The following is a 15,052-nucleotide window of genomic DNA, read 5'->3' on the forward strand; positions in this document are numbered from 1 at the left end:
CTTGGGGAGGGATCACAAATTCTTTGCACCTGTAGGGCACACAATACTTATCTGTGCTGGCCTCAGAGCAGTCAGTGCATGATGCTAAAGCCAGAATTATATTTCTGAGACCCGGCTTAGATGCAGCCAAGCACATTTCTTGCTCTTGGACAATTGGTCCCTTCCATTTTTGGAGTCATAAAGAAGAGGTATGACATAACATACTACATATGTACCAAGAAAAACATTGCTGTGGCTGGGCTGAGTCCTTTGGAAACACAAACTGAACCACTGAGAGGACAGCAGTGCTTTATTTTTTTCTTTTCAGTTCTTTTGGAAGACTAAGATCATCTGTAGAAGTTCCTCACGTAAGCAACCATAGCACAATTTCATACCAAATTCCCCTTACAGTGTCTTTGAACATCAACTTCCTTAGTTCAGAGAACCAGTGTCAAGTCATAAGAAACAAAACCTGGAGAACCAACACCAACCTCTGAAACACTTCCAGTGAATGGCATGTTTAAGCTGCACAAAATAAGCAATTCAAAACTAGGGCATGGATTATTCTTCATGTAATTCATGCTGGGAGAAACACAGAAAAAAACCAAGCAGGCAAAGAGGCAACAACAGCAGTGCAGCACGCCTAAAACTTTAATCTTTGTTTTTAAAGAGTACAGAATTAAAAGTGACGCTTTCTTTTCCTTTCCACCCTCCCATTCTCTATTCCATTGCTTCCCAAGTTCTCTCTTAGAGGAAATATTTCTTTGTTGATTAGTTTGACTTCCCTTCAAGTGAGGCATAGAAGTTGATCTCCAAAAGTAGGCCCCAATGCAGTGAAACACTGGCACACGCACTCCAGTCCCCTCCCATTCATGGCATCATTTAAGTGCAATTCTTGAACGCCATTTTTGATACGGATGTTTTTACTTAACCAAAGAGGGGAGGAGGAGGTATATTTGTGTGGTCTTAACCAGGGAGGGAAGGAAGACATACAAAATCCATCATCTTGTTTCCCAATTTAAAGGCAGTTTTAGAAGCAGTCTGTCACTGACACATTGTTAAAATCTTAAGCAGCAGCTTAACTGGAAAAGTTTGTAGCAGTAAGAAACCCCAGGGCACTTCAAAAAGGGGAGCTTTGAAATCGCTGCTCAATGCCAGCTAAAGCAGCCTCACAAGGTCAATCAGACTTCTAAGTCTAAACACCCTCTGCTCCTAATGCCATTAAGTAAACACATTTCATTAATACAATTATATAAAGAGGAAGACTGGCAAGACAATACAAAAGGTTATCAAGAATGGGAAAACCTACAGAGTTCAGAAAACAAGATTCTGGAAAATGAAAGTGGACTTTATTTTACACTGTAGGCTTTCACTTTTTATCCTTTTGAAATACATTTAATTTTAAATTAATAAAGATCATAAACTAATTAATTGATATGTTCTCTAAACAGACATATTAAAAATCAGAAATTACAGCACAGGACCCATCATTTAAATATGCCAATAATAGAACAATTAAAGTGATGCTATGAGGCTAATGTGAGGATAAAAGATGTGGCTCTAAGAAGAAGTGTGGATTAGAGGAGAATTGAGAGTAAAGCAGGTGATGCCTTAGTCTGAATCTGAGCTCTCTTGCTTGCTGGTATGGTACTGACTGACTGCTTCCTCCAAAGGAGCCATTGTCCCATCCGGCCGCACTCCCATTGGCTTTATGAGCTCATCTCTGTGAGGGATTGAAAGAAAGAATCCATATTAGCATGTGCACACATATCAATTCCCATGTGTATAATACAGTCACATACAGTATATGCTTTTGTACATAATGAGCCTCTAAAAGGAAGTTATTCCTGCTAAAGCTGTCTGTTTTGAAGAAAAAGGCACAAAAAACCTTCCCAAATAGGTGGGAGGGGAAGAGCAGGACAGATAAAGACTTCATTCATGTAGGCCAAACCTACTTAGCCATGAAAAGACAGTGCCTAATAGGCACCATGAAAAGTCAGTGCCTAACAGGCACCATGAAAAGTCAGTGCCTAAAAGGCTCAAGACAAGGAGCAGGTTCACTGTTTTGGATACACAAACTAGCTTTTCTTCTGAGAGTTCTCTAGCAGCCAGTTCTTCCTAAAATTCCACCTGCCATTCTGGCTAACATATACCCAAGCAATTAAAGCAATGATTTGATACATATTCATCTTGTTGAAGGAAATAAGTCAGTTACGAGAACAGACTCTGCCTACACCACTACTAGGGGTGTGTTAAGGACTTGCTGATTCATTTAAAAATAACTGACTGATTCTAAAACTATTGCTTTTGTTTGTGGCAGTTTAATTACAGGATTTACAGCCATTTTAATCTCTTCAGAGCTCCAAAGGCTGCTCAGCGGTTAATCCAATTATATCTACTCCAAAAGCTACAGCCTCATCTAAGAGATGATTAATTATTGATTAAGCCAATCAAAAAGTATTAGCAAAGATTTATTTTATCCTTACTTTTTATCACCTCGTTTATATGTGGATTATGGCAAAAGCTGTAAGGGCAAAGATAACATTTTGATTTTATGCTGAAAAAAAAGGGAAAATACCTCTAAATATTCAGGAATCGCCTTAAATAAAGGAGCAGAGGTTTGATGTTAATTTACCCCTTGGTTGAAAGGCAGCCCAGTAAAACTGTCAATTTAACATACATCTACCATCCTCCCAAGCCATGGACAATAAAACTGCATCACTCGGTGGGGAAGCAAAGCCATCTCACCAGCTCTCTGCCTGGTCTGCACTACTACCTTGGCTGAAAAAAGGGACAACAATTCCTTGAACACAGCTGGCAATCAATCCAACCTTGATGCACCCACAGGAACAGTAAGAAAGGCAACATCTGTGTTACATAGCATGCATACGCCAGACACTGTACAGTCAAGATGCAGTTAAATCACATCTCAAAAAGATGCGATTAAACAGCAAGATAAATTCAGCTGTTTGTGCAGATGTGACAATCAGATCCTACAGTGATAAACCCATAAATCTCACATGATAAACTATTGCTGTGGCTTGGCTGACAAGGTCTGGTGGGAAGCCTGAGTCCAGGGAAGGAAGTTTGCAAGACCAGATCAAAAGAGCCCAGGGGAGGCTCTCCCTCAGCGTGGGTGGAAGAGGAGGATCCATCTTTAAAGAGACTGGAGAGAGTTTGCCATTACTTCAGGATTGCCAGCAAGTCCCCTCCCTTCTGGCAATGCAAGCCATAGTGTGCAGATTCTGCCCAAGTGACAGCAGTCAGAGAATCTCTTGAAGATGTATGGAAAAGACACCTCTGAGCCCTTGAAATCAGATTCAAATGGGCTCAAAACATGTAGACTCCAAATCTGGTGTCCAAAGAGGACCAGAACCCTGTCTGCTGTAGGGGTACCCCAAAGGCAAAACAGAGGAATGCTTTGGAGTTGTGTATAATAGCTAAGACTTTTTTCCCCCCTGAGAAAGAATCCTATAAATCTAAGGTCTTTTTGGTTTTCAAACTTAAAACATCATACAAAACAAGTAACATCTAAAATGCAAAAATGTAGCCAGGAAGAACAGAATCAACATTGCTTGCCCTTTAATAAAGCTGAAAGGCTCCTAGATTTTTGTTTTAAAAATCCCAAAGCGTACTCTTAAGTTCTAACATTTAATACTGCAGCCAGAAGTCAAGAAATCACCTAATTTTCTAGTAATTTACCATTTATTTTTGGTAATAAATGAATTATAATGGCTTATAAAGGATAACAATTTGTTCATGAAAAAAGGAGGAGAAACACAAGAAAACAAGGGTCCCATGGTCCCTTTATGTGGGGACCTCCTGCTCCTCCCAACAATGCTTAGGACTCTAAATATTGTCAAGAAGTCCTATCGCATTCTTTGTCAATTATAAAAGCAAAGCTCTTTCTTTTCCAGCCTCACTTTCACATCCTGCTTTAGCTTTAGGCTTTAACCATGGGAGCCAGGCTGAGCTCACATTGCACGGAGTAACAAGGATGCTTATCAAGTACCTTTCTGTTCCTCCCGGAGCTTCCTGCTTTGCAGGATGGGAGAGGCCTGGTAGGGGTTTGCTGTTCTCTGCATTAGGAGGCTGAATTCCACACATCCTTCCTCAGGCAAGTGCTACCCAGTAAAACTGAACTGTGTGAAGACAGAAATATGCCAAGCCACCAAAGGAAGAAGGAGGAGAAACAAAGATCAGCCTATTTTGTTTCTAACCACAATCTAGACCTCAACTATGCTTTGACACCCTGGGCTACCTGAGGATGTGCTGCTCACTGTCCACAGGGAGAGAAAGACAAGGTGGGAAAGGAAGTGCCAGGAACCGACAGGCAGAGCCTCAGAAAACAGGTCACTGTCCAGAAACTGGATGTTTATAGCACATCCATAGTGCAGAATATTGCTGGCCTCAGCCCAGTAGATGGCAGTGGGAATTCTTCAATATCATATCATTCTTCCATATTCTGAAGTTCCATACAAGCACTCAATGTGTGTATTTATACATGTTTGAACATCCTTAGGTGACCTTCCACGTACTCAAATGCATCTTGTAACACTCATTTTTCTAATGCAAATAAAGCATTCTATTCAAGTGTACTTAGGAATACACCATAATTAAACAGTTAGTAAAATGCATTCTCTTCTTCCACTTGCAGATCTCCCAAGAGTCCCTTCAAAAATATCCATACAAGTTCAGCCTTCCTGCTTGCATTTAGCTTGATAATGACTCAAAAATCATTGCCTTGTTTTGAAGGGTGACTCTCTCCTGCCTGCTGTCTGTGCTGCAGGGCAGCACTGCCACACAGAATTAATGACGGTGTCTGTAATCAAACAGCCATCATGTAAACACCAGCCTGCCCCTTTGATAAAACAGCGTCTTGGGGACCTATTCACCTCCTTATAATTGAGTGCCACAAAATAGTTCTGATCCTTTCAGGGAACATTATTTTGCTCTATGATTAGAAAGGGGAAGAAAAAAAACAAACTCAATGTAGCATTGCCTTCTTCATTGATCCTATGATTAATTTTGTGTTTTTAATGAGTATGGTACCTTATTTAGACAGGTTCTCTTACTTGTTTTGTTGACTTCTGTTCAACGTACAACAAAACCCAAGCTGTGATAATTGGGAGACCATTTTATCAGCAAAAGGATTCTTGCTATTAATACAAGGTTGGCTTGGGAAAAGCATCCTGACATTCTAAATTAGTCAATTAATATACAATTCTACCTACCATTCATAATAGAAAAAATGTTAGCATTTTTTCCAGACATTTTAATTAACACGGAGTAACTCCAATAATCTATTATATGGCAGAATATCACACGATACTGACTTAAGGTGGCTAACTAGATGTTCTGCAAAAAAAAATGGAAGGTTGAATTAAATCCTTGCAGATCTGTGGAGTTTTTCAAAGCTGAAAGATGTGCATCATGTGCAGAGGACACCGATTTACAGTCAACAAACAGTTCTCAAAGAACCAACAAGACACTACTGAAGACAAAACCCACAGAGTTATATCAAGGCCAAGTTCAGGCATCCAGCATCAGCCTAAGTAGTATATACATCTCCCAAGAAATGCAGTAACTGAGATTTCTCATGTTCATTTATACTTACAATTTGTATATATTTGATGATTTTAAAAAAGTAATCTCACTCAGCCAAATTTGATCTAAATACTAATTTCTATAAAAGCCTTTGCAGAATCCAACTCTATGTTAAAATACTGGCACAGGGGAAATGGGTTCATAACGATATTCAGTTTATCTTACAAGTATTTTGAGAAATCAAAACTGGGTGATTCATTTTAATTTAGCCTTGTTGATGATCAATTACCTCATAAACAGGCCCAAACACCAATAACCTAAAAGAGTAGAAAAGCTTGGGAAGTATGACCTGAAATGACCAAAAGCATCAATCAGTTTTACATGATCTCAGAAAGTTTCTATTTTTCAGTGCCAATGCTGAAAATAAAAACAAACCTGAAAAGCATACTACAGAACTAGGAAAAAGATGTTCCTTTGTACTTATAGCTTCAATAAACCGTTTAGAAAGGGTACAGTGCAAACATTCAGCAGCCGTTAATGAAGGCTATAATTTCACAGAAGTAGTACTGCTTGGAAAATTTGTTTTGTGAGTTCTCATATTCAGCCAGTCAAAGTCAAATCTGAAGCGCCCCAGTGACAAACTGGCCTAATTATTATAATCAGTCAGGGAAGGAAGTTGACAAGTTTGTTAGTCCTTCAACTTTTTTTCATACTTTTCTTCAATAAAAGTGTGGCAGTTCTTTAAAGCTTAGCTTCCACTGCTGGGACAATATCAGTAAACTAAGTAAACCTGTTTTGCTGTACATCCCACAAGCTTACTCTAAGCTCCTGTTCAGGTTACATTAAATTATATAAACTTGCTCAAGAGGAGAAGAAGTTGTTTGTTCTTGTTCCAACTTCCTCCCCTCTGTAAGCAAAGCACTGCACCAAACTGAACCCGTCCATGGCACATTTCCCCTCCTATGATGACAAGAGAGAAAAGCAGAAGCAGGAAACCTGCCACAAGCCCTCTGCCTCAAAGGAAGACTCAAACCCCAGAATCAACCAAAAACTCCAACCAAGCAACCTCTGCTTTGAATCTGTAGGGTACAAACCAAGGGTAAGAAGTGTATTCCATGTAGATTTAAGTCTGCAAACTCCCAGCACTCCTCAAGGTGGAGGCAGCACAAGTTTCCTGTTCCAAAACCATGGAGGGACTCCCACTACTATCACCATGGTACTAACGTCTTCTTGTATGCAAGACTGGCAACTTCCCATGTTGTTTAACATCTGCAGGGCCCACAATTGCACTCAATTACATTCATGAAAAACATCCCACAACCTCCCCATTCCAAGTCTTACTTTCTTTTTCCCTCCTGCCAGCATTTCCTCCTCCCCTATTTTTAGTAAAACAAAAAGTGTGGGAAGAACAGTGGAATGATTTTATTCATGTCATCACAGCACCTAAAGGGATCTTATCAACAACACTGTCCCACAGTAACCACAATACAAAACAAACAAGCAAAAACCCTACCACAGAGTCCCAGCCCTGAAGAAGTGTAAGTACTATAAAAGAAATTGCAGGTGAATGTAGGGGGCACAGAAGGCTCAAGGTGACAGCAATGCTGCTGGCCAAGAGGATAAGTGGTGACACAGGGCAGCAGCTGCTCAGTCATTGTCAGCCTGTGGCAGGCACTGCAGCAGGTGCCTCCAACCCTCCAGACTGAAAGGGCTCTTGTGCCACAGTAACCATTGGGAGTTTTTGTGTAACTGCTGCAGTGACAGCAACTGCCTTCAGTCTCAGCTTGTCTGCAGCCTCAATCTTACTTTCAAAGAACGTTTTAGACCATTTAGTCATTTTACTGTGGTACCCTTCATGCTCAGCATCTTAATTCTCTAGCTTAACATAGCAATGATTCAATTAAGATTACATGTGCATTGCATTTACTTCTCTTTCCTAAGAAGACTATGACATGGTACGGTTGCCTTCCCTGCAAATAATGCAAAAAAAATATCTAATTACTTCATTGATACTCTCAGATCAGTTGTTCTAAGCTCCTTCCCTGTTTTCAATCCTGCCTGTAATTCAGTTTTTGACAACTAATGTAAAATCCAGATTGTCCTGTATCTTTTGCTATATTCCCAATCCTTAAAAGAGATATAGAAACTTGTTTTGCTGAATTTCTCTCAATAGATCTTGTTAATTGACTATCTACAGACTCTCACAAAACAAGCACATTTCTAGCTGATGAGTTTTTTCCACATTTGAAGAATGAATGTCCTTAAATATTTACCTCCTACAGCTCAGTTCAATGGCAAATTAGTATCACATAAGTGTTTCTCAAGAATGTAACTTTACTTATGAATTAAAAAAAATACAGGCAATCACTCCAGTATGGCTTGAAGTATGGGGAAAAAAACCCCAGTAAATTCTAGGCATATTGAACCAAAGAGAAAAAAAGCTAGAGATAAGAGCACAGGTCTATGTTCTTTTGTACATAGAAAGTTATGAACTGAAGACCAACCCTCTGTGTATCAGTGTATCAGTACTGTAACACCATTATGTCACACTAAGTACCCATTTCTTTCATGGCATTACCTTTGTCACATAAAACAAATTACAAGGCTGATTTGTAATCCAGTCCACACTTAACCTAATCAATCCACAATAAGTCTTAACTGCAATTTCCCTTTTAATTGCTCCATTATACAATTTATTGTTTCTGACAACAACTATTTTCACACTGTATTTGCTCTTCATGTAAGCAGCAGGCATAAGTAGTTACAATGAGATGCTGCTCATTAACTTGGGGAAAATACCCATGCTTGCTTGGGCCTAAATTGTGTCCCATACTTTAAAAGAAGAAATTCTCTTCATTACCATCAGCCTATCTATTCAGGTCCCCTGACCACCAGGGTCTTCCCAATTCTGTCCAATCCTCTCCAAAAGAGGTTTCCTCAGAAGTCCTGCAACATATCACTCTTTTAAGTGCTGAACATTTTCTCTGCATTTAAAGTGGTCCTAATCCTACAAAGAAGTAGATTCTAGCATTATTTTGAAGCACTAGACCTTAGTAAAGAGCCAGGATACAAGCTGCCTCTCAAAAGCATAATACAGTACCTAGAAAGTTTATCAAACATGTTGACAAGCTTCATAGCTTCATATTCTTTTTGTTCTTCTGTCATTTCATCCATTGGATTGGGCATTGGCTCTTCTAAGTGACCAGTGATAAGGTTAATGCTGGAGGTGAAAAAACAACACAGTTTACATTTCTGCAGGAATAAGTACGTTTTCTATCTTCTTAATAGCAGGAAACAGGAAGAACTCACAGAAACCATCAAGACTGAAACTGTCTGAACTGCACACAAAAGGTTTTGTTATAAATAGACAAGGTTCATATTTATACCCTATTTTCTCATGAATCGTGACTGAATCTTTGTGTGGATTCACTGTATTAATGTCTTGTCAGTGCTCAAAAACGCACAGGCTGGTAGTTCTTGTTGGAACATAGAGAGGAACAGTTTGAAACCAGGGGAATGATGATGGTAACAACAACAATGTCATTAGTACTAATGACATAAATAGGGAACTGGATGACAGATACATGTCTGAAATTAATTCTGTACAGGCTTGATTTTAAAAATATAGTTTAATAAAAATATAGATTATATATTTTTAAAAAGATAGGTTCCAGTTAATTTTCCATTAAATTAGTTAAGCCCTTCCATTATGATGATTTTTTGCTCAAACCAGATTAAGTTACTTCACTTTGAGCATTTACAAAGCTAGCTTTATTTTCACTGTTAATACAAATGAAGAGCGATACAGAAATGGTAACAAAAGCAGAGAAGTAGTTCTAAAGAAAACTTTCAGGGCACATTATCCTTTCAAACATTTTAATCACAGATATTTAACAGCTAAACAGAAAATCAGATGCATAAATCAACTGACAGTTATCTCGAATGTTTCATGTAAGTGTTAGCTTTTAACTAAATGGATGTTATAGTTTTACTTATATGCATATAAGTGAATGTCAGGCTTTTGAAAGAAGAGTATAGAGGAAACAGCAAGAAAAAAAATCCTAAAGTGTAGAAATAAAAAGAAACCTCCTGGTTTAGAGTTAATTTCTTAGCATAGAAGCAACGTAACTCCTAAATCTCATACATTTAATCCCTGTCCTTTGTTCATGTACCTTGACAGGAATCTTTCAATAAATCACAAGCACCCACCACACACCTAATCATGTCTGTGTAATTCAAGGAAAACAGAGTAAAACAGAAGAATAATGTTAACGCTTCAGATGTCCACTATCAACAATTTCAGAACATCTTTAAAATGGCATAAAATCCTAGACGTAACATGACAAACTAAAACCTCTAACACCCAATCAATTACAACTAATAAAAATCAACTGAGCTTCTACATGGTCAGTGAATTCATCAATCAAATATATTGCATTCCTGCTGCATGACTTCTATACAAGTTATTTTGCTTCTCCTGTATTTACATATGTGGCCTACTTGGTTTTTCAGGAAAATTTTAGTACCAGGCAATCTGAAACTCAGTTAAAACCAAAACTAAACCTACTGGTTTTCTCCTTTTTAACAAAGTTCTGACTAAAACTTTTAGCCGTATCTGACACCATTACTTTCTCCATTACAGAGATATACCCCACAAACTGTAGTTAGCAGCTTGGCAAACTTCACGTGAGTTCCTCAAAAATCTGGTACAAAACCCATCCTTGCTAAGTTTGCTACTAAATTTTTTTCCTATCACTTCCTTAAAAATCTCTTTTCACACTTGAAATTTAAGTAGTTATTCAGATGTTAAATCATTCTCGTAGTAAATTTTTTTCTCCCCTGCAACCATATCTGACTACATGATGGACACTATTAGAGGCTGGTTTCTCAATAATTAGACCATGAAATCAGCAGAAGACAGGAGTTAATATAAGCAAGTTAAGTTAATATCATTCCAAAGCTGGCCTCTCTGAAAAAGGTAACAAAACACCCAAAATCCCATCAAAAGAATACAAAATGCAACGGGATATGTGATATTGAAAACAATACCATACTTTGGCTTTGCAGATTTGTATTCTTCTGTGTCTGTATCCTCATCATCTGAGTACCAATGATCTCCTCTTCCTCCTGCTAGCAGGCCCCTGGCTGCCAGCAATCCTGCTGCGTTACCATAGCCTGTGTATTTCAACAAGCTATCAACTGCAAAGAGGATACAGAAAATTATTCAGCTGTACTCGGCTACAAAACAAACCCCACAGAATACTACAAGAACTGGGAGTTACAGCAAGAGGTAAATATACCAATTACAGCAAGACCTTATACAAAAGGGAGAAGAAAAAGTAATTTTTACCTCTCTCTTTACAAAGAACAAAAAGAAATTCTGCTGCAATTTGCTTTACTCCAAGGTCAACATGTGTCATAAGGCGGACAAGTTTGTTCCTCACTGTTGTGCCAACTTCAGGACGGTTTGAGACATCTCTTAATGGGGGCAGTACCTGGCAGCACACAAGAAAGGGAAGAACAGCATAAAATGCATGGAAATATCATGCAAAACCAATATTTGCAAAAACAAATGTAGTCAACAGAACAAAAAAAATTACTCCGTCCTTCAAGAAAAAAAAAAAGCAATAAAATCAGACAACTATGCCCACATGCATTAATAGTGACTCTTGCTTCTTATTATATTTAAGTTTTCTGGTCTGTCATTTTGGGCAGAAAAATACTGTCTCAAATGCTCAAATGCAGACTTTAAAAATACAATTACTAGGAGTTTATGAGCACAAATGGGTGTCTCAGGAGAGTTGGTCAACAGGCAGCCATAACCTCATGTTCTCTGTTTCTTCTGTTTTCCTCATGTATCTTGTAAAAGTATTCAAAATACCAGTTTAAGGAAGCTTACACTCTTAAAAAATGCTCTGTAGTTTATACAGAACAACGATGTGCTTAATGAAAAAGCACGAAAATAAGTACATTGCAAGTTCTACTTCAAAACTTCAAAAATGGGCTCTACATAGAGAGGAAACACATACTTCAACCACAAAACATTTTTAAAAGCTCAAGCTAAATTTCAGAAATATTTTGGAGAAATCATGATTTAACATTTCCTCAAATACACTATTTTCTCATTAGAGGTCATTAATATTGTTAACTTCAACCCTCAAGAAAGGCAGGTAGTGCATGAATGATGCAAACTATCTTGTGCCTCCTTGTGTGGATGCCTTCAGACTCAATATCTATGTACATTTTTCATCTATGTGAAAAAAGGATATATTCAAAGGATATATTATATGATCTGCAAACAAATCCGTGCCATAATATGAAATATTTAATGATCTGAAGACTCAAATAAGAATTATAGATCTTCAATATTTTATTAAGGAATAAAAAAAGTGTGTCACTATAATAAGAAATTGCAAGTTCTTTTCTAGGTGTCTAACGTAAAGTGTCATGTCCTGTGCAAAACTGCAGTACAATTACTACTGAAATTGGACTCACTGGGAATTGATCCTTACATTAATTCTACAGTACTGACTGCTTTGGATAAAACAGATCCTTCTTTTTCAGGCCAAGTATTCAAACAATTAGCAAAAACATTTTACTTTGTCCCTGCTTACTCCCCCCAATGGGGATAGTACCATGACTGCCATTTCCAGTGTGTTGTAAGAATGAATTAATGTTTTTAGAGTACTCTAATACTAATACGGTGATGAGTGCCATAGGACAGTCCATGAGGAAATCAATCATCCTGTCTTCAAATCACAATTTGAATAGCACACAATAAATAAAGCCCAAGGCCAGAACTTAACAATGAGGGTAATTCAAAATATCAAACATCCAGTCATGCAGTTAGCAACATCCATCCATTCTCTGCACTATATGAGGCAGTGGTCCTGTGGCAGGAGTCAGCATGCAATTATATCCTGACATTGAAATGCTCAGATGTCGTAAAAACATGCAGACAACTTCATTTTCTAGCTTCTGTACACTTGGCTCTGCAACTTTTTTTTTTATTTTGGAAGTTAACAGATCAGCAAAGTATCTTAAAAACTAAGTGCTGTGAAGAAAAACAAGCAACAAGAACAAGTTTCTTAAATTCCTCAAAAACACTTTTCTGGTATAGATGAAAGAGGCAGAAAATATATTATCTTCTTAATTTTAAATTCCATTTATGAATTCAGGCGCAGCTTTGATCTGGAAGCAGCATCTGGGATGCAACTCAAAAGCCACTGCAGCTTAGGAGGAGAGCAGAAACCAGAGGAGCAATTTCTTTCTTGTGCTCATCTTTTAGCTTCTTTCCACTTGACCTCAGGAAAAGCAGCAAAACAAATAGAAAACACCACACTCAACCACCAAGCTACATAGATCCTTCAGGTCTTTAACCATGGCACAGAAATCATCTTCCCTGTTAAAAGCTACATTCCATACTGTAATAAAGAGCCCTTATAAGAGACAAAGAGATGAAGTGTGCCCTCTGTCCAGGGGCATGTTTAGACTGACAGGACAGCTGATACACACTGGTACACAAGTCTTAATCCTAACAACTCCTTCCTGCTGAAGTAAAACTAAACCTCAAGCAGAACCCATCAAAATACCTGTATTCTCACTTGCCACCACACAGCTCTGCAAAGTCTAATTAACTGCACTGAAATGCTTCTTATTTACTGAATGTAAGGGAACAGACTTTACTGAATTTTTTGCCCATCTCATAGGATACATGGTGACTGACATTGACACAGCTTTACAATATCCCTGATGTTATTATTTAAAAGCTCTACAAAATGTACCATGGAACTCAGGCCATAATATCTGTTGATTTACATGACTGAAAAAATATTTCTACAGCACTGTCCTGCACTGATGTACAAACCTCAAAGTTCATCACCAGTTTCAAATGCAAATTTTGATGAATTTTACTCACCTGAGCTTTGATAAACTTCCTGATATTCCTGTGAGTTCGGCAGCATTCAGTTAATAAACTAAGAACTGGAGTCAGACCTTCTCTGTAGCTGCTTCCCTAAAATAAGGCCAAATACAAATAAAATATTTTAAGAGCAAACATTCCTTTTCAAATTCTATGAACGCTTCAATAAAGTTTTATATGAGAATCAAAATATGAACTTTACATAAAGAACCAAATGTTCACCCTCAGACACACAGCAAAGAGCTTCAGATATTCACGGGAATTTGGAGGTGTTTCACAGTTTAGTTGGATATCCATATTTGTGCTAAGTACTGGCTGAAAGGTTTATACAGAACTTGATATATGTGCAATTTTTGCCTTAGTGAAAGAGGCCCCTTTTGTGAAAAATCCCTGCAGTCCATACCTTGTCTATTCTCTTCTCCATGAAATCCAGTAAAATCTGAATAGCTCCCATATTCATACCATTGTATTTTATATCTGTTTCCTCTTGGGACGATGGATTAATAAGAACATCCAAGCAAGAAACAGGAACATTGCTTAAGAGGTTGATTGCATTGCTGAAACAGATTTTAAAAATTCATTATTCATTTGGAAGGAAAGATTAAAAACAGAGTACAACTCACCATAAACTGCTTGTACAACTGCAATCAAAAAGAGGCCCTACAACTCAAACAATGCTTTATTTTCTCCTCTCTGGGTTTTAAAGAAGGTGGCCTGCATTATCGCCTGAGTTCTGGCTCTTGGAACAAACAAGGAAAAAGAAAGACAAAAAGTTCCAAAAGCAGCAGTACAGGATTACTTCCAGCCCCAACAGTGTCTCATCCCATGGACAAGGCACAGCTTTCAGCAGCAAGCTACAGCAGCTGATCTTGCAGGACAGCAGGGGGAACTCTCACATTGATCTGCAGCAGTCAGAGTTTTTTTCCTCCTTGAAACTTAAAACATTTTACCATACATCCATATTACCAACATTAGTATGGCAAAATACAATATGGACAACATTTCCTCCTGCTCTAACAGGGGGGCAAAGTGGCCTTTTCTTAGGTCCCCTGAAATATTTTCATTTTTATTTAGCTTGCAGTATTTATGAAATACAGAAGGCTTTTTAACACATTAAAAAAAGACTCAGGTTTATGTATCAAGCACTACCCTTCAGTAACTGGCAGTGTTCTCAACCTAGGACACAAAGAGGAGCATTTCCAAAGAGCCATTACATTATTTCAATTAGGTCACAGGGTCCCTCCCTCCTCTTCAATGGAGTAAGGTGGGACTTACTTTGCAAGGATCTCTTGCAGGGTACACATGCCTTGAGTTTGCTATCTACCCTGTTCTCACTGTACAGACTTGGGCTTGTACTGTTCCTGAATACTGGGAGAAATTACGCAGATGCTGCAAAAATTAGAATTCCATCATTATTTACTTGCTGATGTCCAACTAAACTTAAAAATGGATGTATTTAGAAACCGCACAAAACGATTCAGGTTTACCCATGCAGACCTCAAAGCTATCAATGAACCAATGAGCACTCATGTTTCAAGGACTGGTGAAGTGCTCCAAGAATGGAGAAATATTTTCAAACAACTTCATTTAAGACTTTTAATAATA

The 15,052-nt window shown here is 38.1% G+C and overlaps 1 protein-coding gene across 1 annotated transcript in view; it reads right to left on the bottom strand.

Moving 5' to 3' along the window:
• Nucleotides 1–612: 612 nt before the first annotated feature.
• RIC8B (RIC8 guanine nucleotide exchange factor B) overlaps nucleotides 613–15,052 on the bottom strand; it is a 33,056-nt gene continuing 18,616 nt past the window's right edge. The window contains exons 5-10 of the mRNA XM_036400891.2: nucleotides 13,851–14,004; nucleotides 13,445–13,540; nucleotides 10,877–11,021; nucleotides 10,581–10,725; nucleotides 8,627–8,746; nucleotides 613–1,702 (exon numbers count right to left, since the gene is read on the bottom strand). Of these exons, the coding sequence (XP_036256784.1) occupies nucleotides 1,591–1,702; nucleotides 8,627–8,746; nucleotides 10,581–10,725; nucleotides 10,877–11,021; nucleotides 13,445–13,540; nucleotides 13,851–14,004 (772 nt within the window). The 3' untranslated portion in view covers nucleotides 613–1,590. The remainder of the gene's footprint in view (nucleotides 1,703–8,626; nucleotides 8,747–10,580; nucleotides 10,726–10,876; nucleotides 11,022–13,444; nucleotides 13,541–13,850; nucleotides 14,005–15,052) is intronic.

The sequence above is a fragment of the Molothrus ater genome, chromosome 5 (assembly GCF_012460135.2).
Source record: "Molothrus ater isolate BHLD 08-10-18 breed brown headed cowbird chromosome 5, BPBGC_Mater_1.1, whole genome shotgun sequence".
NCBI classification, from domain to species: domain Eukaryota; kingdom Metazoa; phylum Chordata; class Aves; order Passeriformes; family Icteridae; genus Molothrus; species Molothrus ater.